Source organism: Antechinus flavipes, chromosome 4, assembly GCF_016432865.1.
Source record: "Antechinus flavipes isolate AdamAnt ecotype Samford, QLD, Australia chromosome 4, AdamAnt_v2, whole genome shotgun sequence".
NCBI classification, from domain to species: Eukaryota; Metazoa; Chordata; class Mammalia; order Dasyuromorphia; family Dasyuridae; genus Antechinus; species Antechinus flavipes.
Window position 1 is genome coordinate 52,609,501 of NC_067401.1, and position 20,816 is coordinate 52,630,316.

General features: G+C 37.8%; 1 protein-coding gene across 1 annotated transcript; it reads right to left on the reverse strand.

Moving 5' to 3' along the window:
• Positions 1-5,872: 5,872 nt before the first annotated feature.
• Positions 5,873-20,342, reverse strand: LOC127559337 (acidic mammalian chitinase-like). Its single transcript, XM_051993049.1, has 11 exons — positions 20,314-20,342; positions 14,341-14,370; positions 13,771-13,972; positions 13,218-13,274; positions 11,320-11,485; positions 10,077-10,201; positions 9,823-9,946; positions 8,553-8,738; positions 6,719-6,838; positions 6,468-6,609; positions 5,873-6,196 (listed from the first exon to the last, which is right to left on the reverse strand). The coding sequence occupies exons 1-11, from the start codon at positions 20,336-20,338 to the stop codon at positions 5,937-5,939; spliced, it is 1,437 nt and encodes a 478-aa protein (XP_051849009.1). The 5' UTR covers positions 20,339-20,342; the 3' UTR covers positions 5,873-5,936.
• Positions 20,343-20,816: the final 474 nt, after the last annotated feature.

Consider the following 20,816-nt stretch of genomic DNA (forward strand, 5'->3'; position numbering starts at 1 on the left):
CCTAGATCAGTGATTAGTGGTTAGATATCATTCTGAAAGGATAACATAAATCATGGATATTGAGCTGATTTTAGACCAGCTGGCTCATTTTAAAGATGAAGAAATTGAAATCTAGCAAGATCCAATAGCTTGCTCAAGATCAGATAGTTCAATAAAGGAGACTAGATTTGACTTGAGTTTTTTGCTTCTATCTCATGCTGTCTTTGCACAGTATTGGGGTAGTCTCTCAGGGAACTTGGTCTGTATTTGGTCTCATTCTATAAAAACTTTTTAAAGACATACTATCATCAAAGATGTAACTGATAAATGTTTAACTACAGACTCTCCAAAACTACAGAACACTCTTTTAAGTTTAAATTGTGTTAGTAATATTTTTCTGTCACTTTTAACCAACAAAACAAGTCAAGTTCTGAGTTATAGCCTTTCTGGATTTTTTGAAGTGTAAATGCTGACACTGAAAATTTAACAATCATCACCAATTTGAGCTGGTTGTGGCTAGTTTATTAAATTGATATTTTACAGAAAGTTGTGGGACGAATCAAAAGACAAGGTGTTAGAACTGGGATAGAAAAAGAGCTCAGCACTATGAGCTGATAGGGATGGATATAATCTAGAAAAACGAACTTCAATAGGGTGTTTGATGAAGGTGAGTCAGTCAGGGAAATAACATATCCACCAGCCTACACCAAAATGTCAGAACAAAATGAGAACATGTAGGTACAAGAAATATGAATCTTCAAGTCAGCAGATTAAGTCAGAAAAATAGGTCTGCTGAGGCCTGCCATTATCACCCAAGTGCAACAGATCTTTCCTGTTGACCTTTTAAGTTTTCTTTAGCTGGAAAATTATTTCACTCCATCCTTTTGTGGGTTCTGCTGTTCCAGAAATTGTTTTATGACATTATTTAAAGGTGTCTAGAGAGATTTGGGAGAGACCTCAGTACCTCATTTTCCATTTGACCAATTCTACTTTTTAATGAATTTTTTTTTCTTCAATGAATTTTTGTACCTTTTTCCCCACATGGTCAATTCTATTTTTTTCAGAAATTTATCTCTTCACTAGATTTTTGTGTTTCTTTTACCATTTGACAGACTCTGTTTTTTAAGGATTTTTTTTTTTAGCAATTTTTGTGTCAACTTTATTAAGCTGTTGACTTTTTTTCAATAATTTTTTTTTGCATCACTTATTTCTTTTCCTAGTTTACCCTATACCTGTCTTATTTCAGTTTTACATTTTTTAATTCCAAGAATTCTTTTTGGACATGAGACCAATTTACATTTTTCTTTGATGCTTTGGATGTAGCATTTAGTTTCTTTGTTATTTTCCTCTGAGTTTGTGTTTTGATCTTCTCTTTTTGTGTTTTGATCTTCCTTGTCATCCCAGTAACTTTCTATGGTCAGATTCTTTTTGTTGTTATTGATTTTTCATTTTCTAGGTTACTTCTTGACTTTTAACTTTATGTTAAAGTTGGGCTCTGCTTCCAGGGTTGGGAGGGCATGGTACTAAGATTCAGGTTTTTGTACAGCTGTTTTCAGAGCTAATCTGGGGCTCTTTTTTAGTTCTTCCACAGTAGTATGTTCTACAGCGAGGTGTGTTTACTACTTTCCTGGCCTGGGCTTTTATTTATGAGTAACCACAAATACTCTTTTTGCTCTGGAACCATGACCAGGGACCCCACTTCCCTAGATCTGCAAGCTTCAGTGTTCTAGTCGCCTCCTTACTCTGGGACTGTGACCCAGATCCCCCTAGTGCCAGCAAAAGGATCTCTATAATTGATTTTTTCTGATCAGTTGTTCAATTCTTTTCCTATCTGTGGGTTGAGAGCTATAAAAGCCATTGATTCTGATTCAATCACCCTCAAGACCTTTTCCATCTCTGTCTTTTGGTTCAGCCTTAAACCTCTGGATTTGATATTTTGAGCATTGAGTTAGTTTTAGACCCCAATTTGAAGCCCTTCTTTTCTGAGGTGAGAACCTTTCTTTCAAGCATGATATTTGTCCTATTTATTATCATTTTGGCCTGCTGAGATTGTTCTGACATAGGGATAAATGTGAATTCCTTTATCTAGGTTTTTTGGGGAAAAATCTTCTGCATGATTGTCCAAGATGAGGTAAAATCATGGCTAGACAACAGTTCTCTGAAAAAGCTCAGGAAAAATTTAGTGGGCTTATTATGAGTCAATAGTATCATTTGACTACTAGAAAAGCTGACTCAATCTTTAGCTACATTAGTATGCAGAAGAAGAAAGCTATTAATCCTGCCTTTGTCTCATGTGCTTGTGTCTACTTTTGTCTACTAAATTATACTGTCCACTCCCCAACCCCACTAAACACACATCTCTACTGGAGATATAATTAAACAAAATCTATGAAGATCTTCAAGAATGAGGGAAAGATCTAATGAGATTTTTATTTTTAGAATCATATTCTATCACTTGTATTTATGTTTTACACAAATTAAACCTAAGCTTCTTTTCTTCTTTCCCATCCTTCCCAATAGGAATAGACTCCTTATTCCAGGAGTCAAGGAAGTATAAGGAGGAATCTGGAAGCCAGAGACGAGCAGAAGCAAGGCAAGTGGATTTCACTGTAAACTTATTTTTCTGTTTGTGCATAGATTTCTTTTTTTTCTTTTTTTTCTTTTTATTTTTTATCTTTATTTAATAATTACTTTATATTGACATTCATTTCTGTTCCGATTTTTTTTCTCTCCCTCCCTCCACCCCCTCCCCTAGATGGCAAGCAGTCCTTTATATGTTGGATATGTTGCAGTATATCCTAGATACAGTATATGTTTGCAGAATCGAACAGTTCTCTTGTTGCATAGGGACAATTGGATTCAGAAGGTATAAATAACCCGGGAAGAAAAACAAAAATGCAGATAGTTCACATTCGTTTCCCAGTGTTCTTTCTTTGGGTGTAGCTGCTTTTGTCTGTCATTTATCAATTGAAACTCAGGTCTTTTTGTCAAAGAAATCCACTTCCATCAAAATATGTCCTCATACAATATCGTTGTCGAAGTGTAAAGTGATCTCCTGGTTCTGCTCATTTCACTTAGCATCAGTTCATGTAAGTCTCGCCAGTCCTCTCTGTATTCATCCTGCTGGTCATTTCTTACAGAACAATAATATTCCATAACATTCATATACCACAATTTACCTAGCCATTCTCCAATTGATGGGCATCCACTCAGTTTCCAGTTTCTGGCCACTACAAACAGGGCTGCTACAAACATTTTGGCACATACAGGTCCCTTTCCCTTCTTTAGTATTTCTTTGGGATATAAGCCCAATAGAAACACTGCTGGATCAAAGGGTATGTGCATAGATTTCTAAAGGGTTCCATGTTCCAAAATTACTTCTCTTCTTCCACTTTCCCATCCCCCACCATATTCTTAAGTGAGCAGAATTAGGAAAACAATTTTATTAAATTTCAGGAGACAATCTCAGAAGTTGCATAGAATATTGGAGTTGAAAGGACACTTAAAAATTCTCTAGTCCAGTGCTCTTGTTTCTCAGCTGAGAAAGCAGAGACTCAGAGGGTTCCATGCAAAGTCATGAAGCAAGCACTGAAACCTAGCTATCCCTCATCCTAACCCCCTGCAGTGTTTTCTTGTGTTGAGCAAATGATAATTAAGCCTTGAGATTCTCTCATCTATGAAATCTAGGCCTTGGAAGCTGATGAGGAAGGGAGAAGATGAGCTCCTTCCAAGCCTACCTTTTTGTAACTCAGGGAGTGGAACACTCAGGGAGAGTTAGTCATAGTAATTATAGAAATTTTGGTGTTCCTCATACTAATTACCATGAATAACAAACAAATTAATTGCTATAACTAGATCTGTATCAGAATTACTTTACTATAGGCTTCATTTTGATATTTACCCTTTTGTGTATGTTCAAGATTAATAACTTTCTTTTTGTGTGTCTTCAGTTTACTGTTCACAAGCATGGAATTCTCAGGATCATAGACTGATAGAATCACTGAGTGGCAATCTGCTCTAGTGAATAGACAATTGATCTTGAAGCTGGGTATGTGATCCCAGACAAGTTATTTAAGCTTTCTGTGCTTTCAGAAATTCTCGAGAAGATTAGACAAAAATACTGGAAATATTTAATCTGGAAAGAAGATAAAGGGAAAATAGGATATTAGATTCAAGTATTTTAAAAGTGATAATGAGGCAGGTGACATAAACTTGTTGCCCTGATCCTTGATGGAAAAAAAGGAGCAGTATGTGGAAGTTGTAGAAAGGCAGGTTTAGGTTTGCTGTCAGGAAAAACTTCCTAACCATTAGAGCTGTCACCAAAAGGAGGGATAGGTTGTCTTAACAGACAGGGGAATCCTCCTCATGAGAGGTTCTTAAGTAAAGCACCTACTATGTGCGAGATAATATACAAATATTATCTCATTTGATCATCACAAAAACCCTGTGAGGTAGGAGTTTGGTTATCCCCATTTTATAGTTGAGGAAACAAAGACAAACAGGTTAACTGAGTTATCTTATTCAGGTCTTCCTGAATCCAAGCCCAGTATTCTATCCACTGTGTCACCCTGGATAAAGGAATTGGGGATGTGTAGTATATGGCTTTGGGGAAAGGGGCCCAGAGGCCAGAACTTCAAGCAAATAGGATTTTAGAAAGGAAAATTTTCGTTTGATGTAAGGAAAAACTTTCTTTTAATTAGAATGACACAAAAATGAAATAAGATTTCTTCCAGGTATAGTGGTGAAATACAATTCTTTCAAGAGCAGGTAGGTGGTACAGTAGATAAAGTACCAGGCATGAAGTCAGGAAGACTCCTCGTCTTGAGTCCAAATCTGATTGTAAACACCAGCTATGTTGGATGTGGCTCTCTTCAACAATGAGATGATTCAAACCAGTTCCACTTGTTCAGTGATGAAGAGAGCCATCTACATCCAGAGAGAACCGTGGGAACTGAGTGTGGAACACAACATGGCATTCTCACTCTCTCTGTGTTATTTGCTTGCATTTTGTTTTTTTTCTCAATTCTTTTCTTCCTTCTTGATCTGATTTTTCTTGTGCAACAAGATAACTGTGTAAATATGTATACATATATTACATCTAACTTGTACTTCAACATATTTAACATGTATTGGACTACCTGCCAGCTAGGGGAGAGGGTGGGGGAAAGGAGGGGAAAATTTGGGAAAAAAAATTTGCAGGGGTAATTTTGGAAAAATTACTCCTACATATGCTTTGTAAATAAAAAGCTTTAATAAAAGTCAAAAACAAAAACAAAGTAAAAAAAACCCACCAGCTATGTGATTCTGGGCAAGCTACCCAATTTGTTTCAGTTTCTTCATCTGTAAAATGAACTGGAGAAGCAATGGCAAACTTATCTAGTAATTTTTGCCAAAGAAATCCCAAATGAAGTCACAAAAAGTCAGATACAATTGAAAAATGACAAAACAACAAGACTAAACAACAAAAACAAGGGGGAAATGAGTTTCCCCTCACTGGAGGTCTTTAAGTACTGAATAACTTCTTTTCAGAAGTAAGATTTTTATTGTTATTTTTTAGATATAAATTAGACTAAATAACTCTAACAATTCCTAACTTGGCAATTCTATGAAAAATATAATGTTTGGTTCTATTTGTGGACAGGGATCAGGAACCAGGGAACAGGTCTGGGCCTATTAGGCTTCTGGGAGTGTTGGCTGCTGATGAGAATTAGTTTCAGACTGAGCTACCGTGGCTTTTGCCCATGCATATGGCTTTGAAATTCTTCCTTTCTTTAACACTAGTCACAGAAAATCAGAACAGAAACCTTTTCCTTTCAAAGAGTGTCTAGTGGAAAGGGGGTTTTGAGATCCAGAGTCATAGAAGGTGAAGAAAAGAAGCAGAGATCACAGTACATTGATGTTCACCACTTTATTGCATATTTCTGGGGATATTTCTTGGGTGACTTTGAACTCTGAATTCATGGCCAGTTGCAACAGGAGCAAGAAGCATCAAAGACAAGGCCTGCCTGGCAGTGTTGCTGGAAGGTCTCTCCATTCACACAGTTGTAGTAGGCATTCTTGTTGGTGGGATCGGGATATAAGCCACTGGCCCTGCTGGCACAGAATCCACTGCCACTGGAACTGCTCCCAGAGCTGCTGCCACTGTCACCACTGCCACCACTACCTTGGCTAGGAGCCTCAGTGATGGGAGCAATGGGCTCAGCAGGAGCCTTGCAACCTGGGAGGGAGAGAAAGCAGGTTATTAAATTGTTCATGATCTGAGAACTGAATAAAGACTTGGAAGACCCTAATTTGGCCAGATTCCACAAACGTGACTCTGGGGATTAAAGGGCCCGTTTCTCATGTGCAGAGCAAGCAAATATTAAGAGTGTTCAGGTTCCTTTCTCTCCCTTCATTTTCAAATTCCAGGAAATGGGAAAAACAATACCTTTCAAGTACAGAGGACGGGAAGGGGAAGAGGAAAGGGTACATCTGCAGCTCCCACTTACTTGCACTCTCCAGACCCAGGGCTTTCTTCAGGGTGCTGATCAGGGGGTATTTTCCTTGGTTACAGAAAGTCCCGGTGAAGTCATCCAGATCAATGGCCCAGACCATAGCTCCTCCAAAGTTATTCTTCTTCAGCCACTCAGCCTGTAGGAGTAGGATGAATGTTTGCTCCAGGCCCAAGCTTGGGTTCTCCCAAGACTTTGGGCTACAAATAGGGATGAATTGACTCAGGGAATCTGGATAAATACTTTACCTTGATTTGGAAGCTTCTGGGGTTGTCATAACCAACCCACTCATTTCCTTTGTAAGCATAGGGCACATCCTCAGAAGCCTCCCACACCTCAGTAGCACCGTCTTTCAGGAAGGGGCAGATCTGAGAAATGAGAATAATGAGGGTGAATGGTTGACAAAAGTTTTCAGGAAAGGGATTGAATATAAACTTAAATGTTTTTAAGCTTAAAAATTATAATGAATGGCACAAACACAAACATGAGCATTTTCATTTATATAATAAAACAAAAAGGAGTCATTTAGTCAGTCAACAATCATTGTGTATTCATTTTATGTCAGGACAATGCTAAGAACTGAGGATAAAAGAATATAAGCTAATTTTTGCTTTCAAGAAGCTCAACCACTAAAGGGGAGACATAATGCAAATTACTACATACAAATAGAACATATACAAGAACAACTGGAGATAATCTTTGGGGAAGACACTAAAGTGAAGGGCTTGCACCAGGGTTAGTTGCAATGTCTGAGGAGAGAAAGGAACATATAGGAGAGAGGTTAGAAAGATCCTAACTGAGAAACTGATTGAATATGGAAAATGAGAAAAAAGTAAGGAGTAGAGGAAGACACTGGATTGAAGGCTTTGGTATTTGTAGAGATATCCTCCATGGTAACAAAGAGTTTCAGAAGAAGAAGGCTTTTGGGAAAAGGACAATGAGTTCAGTTTTTAGCACATTAAGTTTAAGAGGACATAACATTTTCATCTTTGTTGTTGCTGTTATTGTTTGCTTGCTTTTTTTTCTTTCTCATTTTTTTTTCTTTTTGATCTGATTTTTCTTGTGTAGCTTAATAAATATGAAAATATATTTAGAAGAATTCCACATGTTTAACCTATACTGGATTTCTTGCTCTCTAGGGGAGGAGGAAAGGAGAAAAAATTGGAATACAAGGTTTTTAAGGGGTGAATGTTGAAAACTATCTTTGCATGAATTTTGAAAAATAAAAAGTTATTTAAAAAGTCAGAGATTAGAGACTGCACATCAGGAGAAAAATGAGGGCTCGACAAATAGGGTTGAGAATTTCCTGCATAGAATTCATTGGAACCTATGTGACCATCAAGTGAAATAGTACAGAGGGACTGATAAAAGAAGTTTGTATATTAAACTGTGAATTAATGTAACTGCTTTCAGAGGGAAAGCACATAAATCCGTGAATTTAATTAACATAGGGATTCTGCATTCTTGCCCTTTTTAGGTATTTATTTTCAATAATTAAAAGGATGGTGAGAGGTTTAAAGTGAGAGTCTGGATAATTACCAGATCTCTTTAAAATATAATATTATTGTATGACTCAGCAGTTTTGGAAGAAAGGGATGCCCTTCTCTAGAGGTAGGAAAGCCCTTTGCTGAATACGGTGACTGTCAGTTCTGGATCTCCCAGTATGGTCTGCACAAAATCCAAGTGAGATTAGATAGGCAAACACTCACAGATTTTTTACCTTCAACCTGAAACATTACTTATTTATTCCAAGAACCCCTCATTTTACTTGTGTGAATACCACTGCTTCTGATCTTTTTGTGCTTTAAATAGAGTTTCATCAAATGTCGTGGCCGAAAACCATTATTGATCGCTGATAACCTTTTTCTCAAAATTTCAACCCACTGCTCCTGAGCCAACAGAATATTATTGGACCCAAATTGAAAATCTTTCTAGATTAACAGAACCTTCCAAAGTTTGTTGTCTATGTACTGCCTTGGTTTGGAGAACCCAGTATTGGGGGGTGACCTTTGTATTTTTATCTATAATTAGAGAGTCACAAATAACCTTTTATCATCTTTAGGCAACTCTCCAGCTACAAACCTCATAGTAAGCCCAGAATCCGGCCTGCCTGGTGTAGGGTCCAGCTGGGCCGGGACCAGTAGTGGGTGCGCCAATGCCATTGTTGGAGGGGTTGCTCAGCATGAAAGTATGTCCGTAGGATGGGAATCCAACGATGAGCTTCTCAGAGGGGGCTCCATGGTTCTTCCAGAAGTTCATGGCGTAATCCTGGAACAGAAGCACATAAGGTAAATGTGGGCTCTTTTCTTCTCCATCTCTGCCTCCTCCCCAGTATGTAAGGGATCTTGCCTTCCCTGGTTTTATGATATGCATTTCTGTACGCACTTATTACTTTCTACTTGTATTCTTATTATTGGTGTTTATGGGCATCCAGGGGGCACAGTGGATGGAGCATTGAGTTCAAGTCCAGTCTCAGGCACTTACTTTCTACTTGACCCCAAGAAAGTAATTTAACCCTGTTTGCTTCAGTTACCTCATCTGTAAAATGAATTGGAGGAGAAATGGCAAACTGCTGCAGTATTTTGGGTCAAGAAAACCCCAAAGGGGGTCAAGAAAAGTTGGGCCCAATTGAAACAACTGGGCAGATGCCATACCTTTTGGGTTAAATTGTTAGCCTAACCATGGTGACCACTAAACATGACTTATTTAACTTTGTATCATCCTTAGTACTTATTACAGTGTATTGTTTCTAAATGGTTGAACCCCAATTGTTAAAAATAGAATGATAAACATGGCTATGTACTAGTTAGCTCCACTCAAAAATTAAACTGTTCTGAAAGTCTGAGTCTCTCATTCTTGTTGATAAGGCTGTCAGAACACTCTTAATGATTTATCAACTAATTCATTTCTATTAGAGGCAGTGAATCAAGCATTAAATCTGGAGTCAAATTTGACATCGATACTTTCTTATTGTATCTTTCTGGTAAATCATTTAATCTCTGTCTCTGTTTCCTCATCTATAAAATGGGGTCAAAATAATAGCATGTGCCTTCAAGAGTTGTTGTGAACATCAAATAAAATAATATTTGTAAGACACTTAGCACAGTGCCTGGACATAGTAGGTCCTTAATAAATACTTATTTCTTTTTCGTCTTATCACAGAGACTTAATCATGATAATAAATATAATATAAATAAATATAAGTCAATTTAACAACTTCACTATTTCTGTTGAGGGGACCACCATTTTCCCAAATACTCTTGACTGAAATCTTAGTGTAGACATTTAAAAAATGTTTTTCATTCATCTAATGTATTTCCGACTTCAGTCCTCTGGTGTGTGTGGGACTCACCACATTGAGGTAAGCATTGCTGCCAGTATCACTGGGGTTTTTGTACAGGGGGCTGTTCTCTCCTGTGTAACTCTCCCAGGAGCCGTGGAGGTCGTAGGTCATGACATGGATGAAGTCCAGATACCTGGGAAGGAAAATAGGATTGAAATAGATCTCTAGCCATTGTTTTCTGCCCATTCTGGGCAGTTGGATGGACTGAGGATCGGCTTTCCCAGCACAAATGACAAATGGAGAAACTGGGGGACTACACTCACTGAGAGAGCTGGGGGATGTCGTAGCCAGACTCAATGTTGGAGATGCCGGCGGCCACGGCAGCAGTGACCATTAGCCTGGGTCTGTTGATCTGCTTGGCTTCCTGCTCAAAGGCTTCACGCATTTCCTGTGGGCAAGCAAGAGAGAGCAAGTGGACAGCAGCCCCTCAAAAAATGAGCTTCTCGCTGATTCACCCAGGATCTTCCCTTAATGGCTCTTCAATATCCATATCATCAATTTAATTCTGTTTATCTGATCATGGCAGCACAGGTCTTTTCTTAGTATCTAGAATGATGACTGAAACATGGTATCATTTCATAAATAATTTTTGCTCGATTGATGACAAGGGGTCTCAGAGAACTTTAAACTTTTGTTAAGTTTCAGACATCAAAGATAAAAACAAAAATAAAACAAAAACACACTAAAACCAAAACAAACAAAAATAAAGTGAAATAGTCCCTAACCTAGGTATTGTGTGTCTGTACAGTGGTAGGAGAACATGTCACAGTTAAGTAAATATAAAAATTCATATGCGATATATACAAAACAATGTAAGAAGTATGAAAACCATTAAGAAAATCGGGAAAGATCTCTTGGAAGTATTGGTACTTAAGCCAAACCTTTGAGAGAACCAGTGATTTCAAGATATGGAGGTGAGGAAGGAGACTGTTCCAAGCATGGGGACTACATAAGGGCACAAAGGTGAAAAATGGACTATCATGCATGAAAGCAAGTTTAACTAGAATTTTAAGTGTGAGGAAGAAGTTATGTGTAAACTGCCTGGAAAAAAATAGGTTGGAGTCAGATTGTGAAGGAATTTAAATGCCAAACAGAAAAGCTGATGTTTTTCCTATAGGTAAATGGTAACCACTGAAGTTTATTGAGGAGTGATAAGGCAAGACTCACCCTCTAGAAATACCAGTTTGACAGATGTGAGGATGTTGGATTGGAAAAAGGAGAGACTGGAGGTGGGGATGTTAATTAAAAATGTATTGCAATAGTCTAAGCAAGAGATTTTAAAAGCCTGAATAAGGATGTTTGTGATGTTGAATTGAGTAAAGGGTAGAGATGCAAGAGATGTTATGGAGGTGAAATCAATAATACTTGGAAGTTGGATGTTTGGATAAGGGGACTGTGGGAGAGTCAGAACTAGTGTAAAAGTTCTCTCGAGGGACCCATATTATCTACATTGTTTGGTGACATTGGCTACATGACTCCCAGTACGTTAAGAGGTGTCCAGCTCACCTTGACCAGCACAGTGAAGAGGTTCTTGTCCTGAGGAGGGCTGCCACGAGACCCAGGGTACTCCCAGTCAAAGTCCAGCCCATCAAACTCATACTGGCGCAGAAATTTGATGACGGATTTGATGAAGGTCTGGCGGTTCTCAGGAGTGGAAACCATGGTAGTGAATCTGAAGGAGATGGAAAAAAGATGGAGTAAGGAAACCCACATGCAGATTGCAGCCCTAGATGTACTTCTCTTTACCTTTCTGAGCGACCTGTAAAGCTCTGTTAATAAGATTGTGTCCATCTCTAGCTCACACTTTGAAACCAGAGAGCATGGTCCTTTCTTTGGTCATCCTAATAAAACTCTGTGACTATCTCTGATTCTTGAGCTGGAAATTTCCACAAAAGTTTGATGATTGACATTTCTTCAATGTTCATGTGCAGATTGCACCAATCTGTATACTTCTTTCCAGCCCTAAATGTGGTACCTAAAACTGAATATAGCACTCCATAGATGATCTGGGCTGCGCAGATTTGTGTCTTTTTTACTTCTATTTATTATAGACTGCTGAAGCTGACCTTAGAGATTATCTCTGAGAGATTCTTAACTTGGGGGGAAAGAGGGTCATGAACTTGCTTTTAAAAATATATTAATAATTGTATATAAATTGGCATCCTTGATAAACTTATGTACTTTATACATTCAAAAGAATTCTTTTGAAAAGAGTCCATAGGCTTCCTTAGTCTTCCAAAGGAATAACTGGCACAAAAATGGTGAAGAATCATTAACCTGTCCCATTTACAGCAAGAGAATCCAAGTCACAGAAAGGCTGAGAGATTTTTTTTTTAGAAGGTTACATTGCTAGAATTAATAGTCTCCCGTCTCCCACGTCAGTAAAAACATCTTTGGATGAAGCCCAAGGAAAAACCTCTATATGTTGAATTCTTCTGCAGAGCAAAAATTCTAGCAATATTACTTTAAAGAAAAAAAAAAGAGTGGGTCTCCCCATCTTACCCTGGCTAGAAGTATTCATGAACCCCATTCCCTCTGAGCTACACAGGAGCTTTGAACTGTTCCATTTCCCTTGTGGGTAGGTTTGCCTTTAATTAGCCAATATAGTGGGAGCTTGCTATCTGGCCATCAGACTGACTTCTGATCGGCTATCTGGACATGATGATGACTGACCCCTGATTGGCTATCTGGACATCAGATGACCCCTGATCAGCTATCTGGACATCAGACTGACCCCTGATCAGCTATCTGGACTTCAGACTGATTCCTGGTTGGCTATCTGGACATCAGACTGACCCCTAATCGGCTATCTGAAATCAGACTGACCCCTGATCAGCTAGCTGGACATCAGACTGACCCCTGATCGGCTATCTGGATATCAGACTGACTCCTGATTAGCTATCTGGACATGATGATGACTGACCCCTGATTGGCTATCTGGACATCAGACTGACCCCTGATCGGCTATCTGGATATCAGACTGACTCCTGATTAGCTATCTGGACATGATGATGACTGACCCCTGATTGGCTATCTGGACATCAGACTGACCCCTGATCGGCTATCTGGACATGATGATGACTGACCCCTGATTGGCTATCTGGACATCAGACTGATCCCTGATCGGCTTAATACACTATACTTTAGGAATCTCCAGCAAAAGAGGGGCTAACCCTAGGCTTCTAAAGAGAGTGACTTCCATGATTCCCTGACATAATTATTTTATACATGTGTCCATTTTATCTCAGCCTTTGCCCTCTGTCATGGTATCAAGCTTACACTGTAAGATTCTTTGAGGCAAAGGAAAATTAGACTTAATGTCCTTTTGCTTTGTGTTGAAACTTACAAAGAAGATCGTAAATCCTTACAAATCAATTATGACAACTAATGTTAAAAAGACTTACGGGGCAGTTCCAAAGTTCCAGCCTCCAATTGCCAGCAGAGTCTTCAGGTTGCTGTTCCTATAGAGACAGAATAAAGTGGGAATATCACAACCTGCATGCACTTATTGGTTTGCAATGACTTCTCATGGTGAGAGAGATTGCCTGGGTAGCACAGCAGGAAGGTCTTTGGAACAGACCTGATGAGGTGACAAAGGATTTTTTTTGTTGGATTGTCATACAACATGTATGACAATTAATGTGGTCAGTGTCCTTGGACCTTTTGGAACTAAGACTACAATGTTCCTTCTCTAAAATAAAAGGTATTGACAGCATCTTTTGGATACCTTCCAGGCTCCTAATTTACAAAATTAGCTATTTTACCAGTGAGTATGGCTTCTAAATTTTTATCTTTTTGTATCTCCAGCACTTAGCTGGTACTATTGTTGGTACTATATACCACGCACTGAATTGGTATATAGTAGGTGCATAATAAATGTTTGTTAATCAATTATTGATTGATTTTCATTTGATTAATGTGGGGGATTCTAGCCCAGCCACTGCGCCCTCTTCTTACTTGTTTTTCAGACCATTGAAGGATTTGTAAAGGGTGACGTCGTTCCACTCGATTGTGGTGATCTCATTGTTTCTCATCCCGGCAAATGCGTAGATCAGGTGAGTGCAGAGGCAAGGGTCGATGTTCTCTGGCTTGAAGCGCCCCAGGCCTGGCCGGTATTGGGCCCAGTTGGTGAAGTAGCATGTCAGGTGGTAAGCAGAGCCTGTGGCAGCAAGGAGCAAAGGTCAGTGTGAAGATCTCTTTGGTTCTTATCTTCCTTTGGAAAAGACTGAGAGAGCAAGGTTCCCTGTTGATGCTCGGTGGGAATGTGGGCAATAGCTTTGGATAATCTGACAGAGGGCAGCTGTGGAGGGGAAAATCCCCAGAGTCATTTCCATCTGACCTTGGAGAGGGACTGCTCTGAGCAAATCCAGGTACCAAAACAAGCTGGTCTTCTCTGAACTCTTGCTAATGTGCAAAAATGTTTCTTTGCAAAGAAATCATCTGTCCTTGGATGTTTGAGAAAATAAAAACTATGAGAATATTATAAAAGTCATGAGTGGGGGGGTAAAGCAGAAATCTATTACTTACCCAGCTGGGCAAGCAGCACCAGGGCCAGACCTAGAGAAGGAAAAACAAAACAATTAGAAGGGCTTACACTAATACTTCTTATCAAAAAAAATGAACCCTCAAAGAAGAAAGAACTCCACCATTGAAACATATTATGGGGATAGGGAAGACTAGGGTTCATCTTCAGAGGAGGATACTTTAGTAAAAAAAAAAAAAGCATCATGTGAGATGGCTCCCTGCCCAGAGAGAATTTTATTATAGAAGAATTTTAAAAAATTAAAAATCAAATGAGAGACATTGAGAAAAAACTAAAAAACAACAAAACACACACACACACACACACACACACACAAACCCAAAGCAAAAAAAAAAAATCCAAGAACATGAAAGGAAAGTAGAAATAGAAAAATTCCACTGATCACTACCTCAAAGAGATCCTTTGTAGAAAATACATTGGAATATTATTGCCAAATTTCAAAAGCCCCAGATCAAAGAGAAAATTTTGTAAGAAACAAGAAATAAAACAATTCAAATATGTTGGAGCTACAATTAGAATTGTACAAGACTAATCAGCAGCTATAATAAAAGACTGCAGATCCTGGAATCATATCTACAGACAATCAAAAGAACTAGACCTGTGGCCAAAAAAAATCATCTCCAGCAAAATTATCTATTATTTTGAATGGGAAAAAATGGACATTCAGGAAGATCTGAGTTCAAATGAGAGTCAGACTCTTACTGGTTGTGTGATACCAGGTAAATCACTTAACCCTGATTGCCTCAGTTTCTTCATCTATAGAATGAGCTTAGAGAAAGAAATAGTAAACTGCTTCAGTACCTTTGCCAGGAAAATGGAGTCATGAAAAGGCAAGCATGACTTAAATGAATGATTAGCAACAATACCAAAGAAACTAAATCCTCACTGCCCTAGGGTAGCTTATAGTCTTACTATTTTATTTAGTCCTCGACAGACTTCTGAGTGCCTGGTCTTATGACAAGCTCACAAGCTTATTTCAGCTCACAGTGTTTTAAGTGGATTTTCAGGGAAACTGAAGATATTTTGTGGCAAAGAGTAAACTCTGAAGTTAATGCACATGAAAAACAAGATGGTGAGCTCTTACTCACACAGACATTCCCACTTCCAAAGATGAAAGAGACCTTACAGAGCATTATGTTTAATCTATAAAGAAATTCCCTCTGTAAGATCTCTGACAAGTGGTCATCCAGCTTTTGCTGGGAGGCTCCCAGGAAAGAGGAGCCTACTATTTAGTCTAGATGGAGTAATGGATAGAAAGTAGAACTTGGGATCAGGAAGACCTGAATGGTCTTGTCAACATCAGGAGCAAAGAGAGAAGAGGTCTTGAGACAAGTTCAGAAGTCAGTGATGGGATCAGGACATTTCAGGACCTCAGACATCATTGAATTCATTTAAACACAGCAAACATTTATTAATCACCTACAAGAATTCCCTGGACTAGTAATAAGAGTTAGTATTTATGTAGCATTGTAAGGTTTGCAAAGCACTTTACAAATATTATCTTATGTTGTTCTCAAATAACTCTTTTTATTCCCATTTTATAGATGAGGAAACTGAGGCACAGAAAAGTTAAGAGACTTGAACAATTTCATACAATAAGTAAATTTTGAGGTTGGACTTGAATTCAGGGCTTCCTGACTCCATGCCTAGTGCTTTATCCATTGTGCCCCTCAGCTGCAGAGACTTTTACTTTTCTCTCTATTCCCTTTAGCAAACAGAATAGTTCTCAACATGTTTTGTTCTTTAAACAAAGCCTTTCAACAACAAATACGATGTTGTTAATACCCAGAGTTAACATAATATATTACTTATAATATTCTTTGTAATTATTTGCTATTCAAACACCATTAAATAATTTTAATTTTTAGCACAAATCCCTTGGACTGTCTCCACAAACTACTTAGCACAACCCCTAGCACAACAGTATTTGCTTGATGAGAGGACACCTAAATGGCTCAGTGGATAGAGAATTGGCCCTGAAGTCAGGAGGACCTGAGTTCAAAACCTCAGATACTTAATAGTTATTAGCTGTGTGACTCTGGGCAAGTCATTTGACCCCAATTGCCTCAGCAAAAATAAATAAATAAAACTTAATGATTGATTGATTCAAGATATTGTACTAGATGCTGAAGATATAGACAGAAATGAAAGAGATGCTGTTATTGGTGAATTGACATTCTAGAACAGAGGTCCTAACCTTCTTGGATTATGAGTCCCTTTGACAAGCTAATGATTTATATGGACCTTTTTGTATATTTTTAAACTAAAAATTCTAAGGGGCAGCTAGATGGCACAGCCCTGAAGTCAGGAGGACCTGAGTTCAAATCTGGCTTCAGACACTTAAAACTTCCTAGTTGTGTGACCCTGAGCAAGTCACTTAACCCCAATTGCCTCAAGAAAAAAACAAAACTAAACTAAAAATTCTAAAAATTAACAAAAGAAAAAAAAACCACATGTCTCTCAAGTTAAGAACCCCTAGTCTACAAGGCTGAGGTCATAGAATCATGGACCTATTTATTTTTCTTGCAACATGATAAATAGGGAAATATGTTTAAAAGGAATTTTCATGTTTAACCTATATGATATTGCTTGCTTTCTTAGAGAGGAGGGAGTTAAGGAAAGGGGGGAGAAAAAAAGGAACACGAAATCTTACAAAAATGAATGTTGGAAACTATCTTTACATGTATTCAGAAAAACAGAATAATATTGAAGAAAAAAAAATCATAGACTTCACAAGTCATTTAGTGCCCTTTCTCCCATTTTACAGATCGTAAACTCAATCCAGGGAACATTAGTCCTATATGTAGTAAAATCATCAAAAAATTCAGTAGGAAAAAAAAGAAAACATGAGGAGATTAAAAAAGGAAGAAATGGAGGTGTGGATGGACACTACATTTGGAGAGAGGAAGACCCAAGTTCAAATCCCACCTCAGGCATTTAGTAACTGTGTGAATGTGAATTCACTTAATTTTCCTGTGCCTCTCTTTCCTCATCTGTAAAAATAAAATATTGGATTTCATGTGCTCTAATATCTCTTTTTAGCTCTAAATCTATGAGCTTATTATCATACCTAGTGATTCTTTGCAAAAGACTTATAAATAAAAGAGAAGCACTGCGGACTGACTTTTTCCTTAGAACACTGATTCTCCAGTAAGGAGGATGGACTTTGCCATGACTTCAGTATGTGCTGGTAAAGCAAGGGTCGGTCTCTGATTTTTATACCCCTTGACCCAAGTCTTATAAGAAAGCCTCCTAAATATGGAGGTGGGGGCATCTAACCTGGAAATTCATGTGGCGAATCAATAAATCAACAAATCTCCCTTCAGTCTCACATAATAAAGGGAATAGAATGGAGTGTCCCCTTCAAAAGAGAATGATGTCTTGGAAGGGCCAATTTAATAGCTGTTTGGGCAGTTTCCAGAGCTGTTAAGTCTTTGGAAAAGGAGTCTAGTTGGGTCTGTGCTGTGGACATTACAAGCCTGGAATCAAAGCATTTTGCCTTAGCATATAAGCAACTGAGCCTTTGAAAAGTAGTCATCAGATTAACAGATTTCTCTAGATGCAATTATTTAGCCTCAATTGATCTAATTAAAACCCTCTTTCTTCCCCAGGCTGGCTATCTTGATTTCTAAGCACTATACACACACCTGTTCTTTGGAATAACTTCAAATCATGATTTTTGTGATAAAGCTATCTAGAGATCTCTGGTCCTTGAAATGTGGGTCACAAAGGGTTTAGTCTAGCATACAATCTACCTATATTTTTAGTAAATATTGGTTGATAACAATGAAAGTTATGGTCTCTTTTATTATTTATAATATGATGAAATCACCTTTTGGGTGACAATGCATTCCTGCTTGCCTTTTGTAACTTCTTGTAACTCCTTTCATCCAGGACCATAATTATGGCAAGGAAACCAGGGCTTTGTCTCAAGATACTAAAATTTAGAAGGCTAATGTGCTTCTTGGTAGGGAGAAACACCTGATATTAGCATTTATTTATCTAGTAAAAATAATGACCCGAAATAAGAAGCTAATAGATAATATTACCTTTTTTCTTCTCCCAAAGATACATCCTGGGTAAGTCTTTATTGATAATATGGAGACAAGTATTTCCTTTTGTTTTTACCCCAAGTTGATCTTGTGATCTTTTTTCTAGTAGCTAGAATTGTTAATGAAGATTCTTCTCTTTACTCTCCAGTAAAAATTGTTCTTTAAACCTGTTTTGTACTTCCCATCTCCTTATCTTTGTCTGAAATGCCTCTTCTGACTTCTCTCTACGTGTTCAAATACCACACATCCTTCCAGGCTTAATTTAGGTCCATTTTTCCCTGGGAAACCTTTGAACACTGTAACACCTGGCAATTCCTTCTTGATTCTTATTACTTAGTATTATTACTATTTATTTGGCATTGCCTAGTAGCATAACCTCCTATTTATCAAGTATTATATAGGCTGACTGAGTGATTCAAACAAGAATTCACAAAGTGACTGTATCTAGGTAGAGTCCTATGAATGTAATGAATGTCATGAAGCCCAATAATACAATCTTGAGGGAAAGAACTATATTTTTGTTTTCCTTTGCATCTCCAGTTCTTGCCACACATTTAAAATATATTAAGCATTTTGTAAAGGCTTATAGAATGATTGGCTGACCATCTAGGTTAACTAATCTCACAAGGGATAGGTCTATAAACCAGAGTGGCAATTTATTCATTGATAATGGGAAACATCCCTGATAGCATAATTAATGCTAATCACTTTTCATAATGGACTTATCTACTTAGGAGCCAAAGTTATTAATGAGAAAGTTTTTTGGTTGAGTAAAAAATCAGAAAAAAGGACATTGAATGGTGTTAAAAATAATTAGATTTGTTATCTATTCCAGAAATATTGATCTAGATTAATTGTATTGATCAAATGATCAGAGCCTCCTTAGTCTTGAAGTATGCTGGAGAATTTTAGTTTTGTGCCTCTTTGAAACAATGGACTCAAGGGACAGGATGGGATTTTTTTTTTAGACATGGCTAGTATAGAAATGTATTTTGCTTGACTAATTTTTTTTCTTTTTTTTTTCAGTGGGAGTGGGAGTGACAAGAAAGAGGAAAATAAATTTTTTTTTGGTTAACTTAAAAAATATGTAATATTTTTTTAAGAGTCAATATTAGGGTTGTAGCCCAAAATAGGTTAAAAACCTTTCTGCCTTGTGGGGAGAGGATTAAGCAGATATCAAGGACCTCAGAGACTTATTCTTTAAATACTATTGAGCAATCTATATTCCTGGAAGACATAGCCCTAACTCAAATGACAAGATTTTTGAGATGAAGATGTTGAAGATAGTATATTGGAACCTTACCCCCACTTCGGAGTCTGGATTTTTTTGACACCAGGGGAGATTACCCCTGCAGGAGTATGCTTTCCCAAAAGGCCAAAGTTACTTGTTAAAGAGCAGTCCTTCACAGGAATACCTCATGGGAAAACATTTTCCTACTTGAAAAGTACCTAGTTTTTTTTTTCAAACTTAGTAAACTGCTTGATTTACAACTTTTCTCTGCCCAGGTCCAGGACCTTACTGGAAATGATGGGTCAGGAGAATACCTAGAAGACCTGTTCTGTAACTATGTCAACCTATCAGTGCCAAGTGGGAGCAGGGAATATTCATAGTTTGGGGAAAAGAGATTGAATCTGACTAAGAGTCAGCTTCCCAATATTTCCTATATCTTGGAAGCTACAAAAAGCAAAGTTAAGATAGTTAAAATTGTAAGACTGTCCTTCACTTACAACTTTGGAATGAAAACTATGCTGTTTCTTGATTCCTTCAGGCTGTTTTCCCTGAATATAATAACCCCATGGGTTTCAGGTCCAGCTATAATGTAGGAAGTTAATTAAAGGGATAAGTTAACAGCAAAGTCAGACGAACAGGAGGTATAAAGTGTGAAATTCTGAATGGTCACTTACCAGTGAGAAGAGTGAACTTCGCCATCTTTGTCTCCGTGGAGGACGAATGCTAATTTCACCCGCCTTTTATACCTTCTCCTTTCTCCTCAGTGACCTTCTTTAGTTCTCTTTTGTCCAAGGTAAATGTTGATTTTTGTGATTATTACAATGCTCAGCTCTGTTTAAGAATTCATTATTGACAAGGAAACACCACATAATAGCATAGTTTTTGATTTTCATGAAGAAAGGCTGTGCTCAAAGAATGATGATAACACCGATAAGGATAGTTATTATATAATAGTTTATGTAACTCTATAATTTTTGGTATTGAGCGGGGATCATATATATCTGTGTTTGGGTGGGGGTAGTTCTGCTAACTCAACCTTATCCTTCTTGTTCACCCTTTGGGATATTCAAAGATATTGATCTAATAAGTCTTCACTATGATTGTACATTCTGGATAGAAATGGAACTCCAGAGGCTTAGGATAACTCTTGAGTAATCACAGACTCACTTTCTAAAGA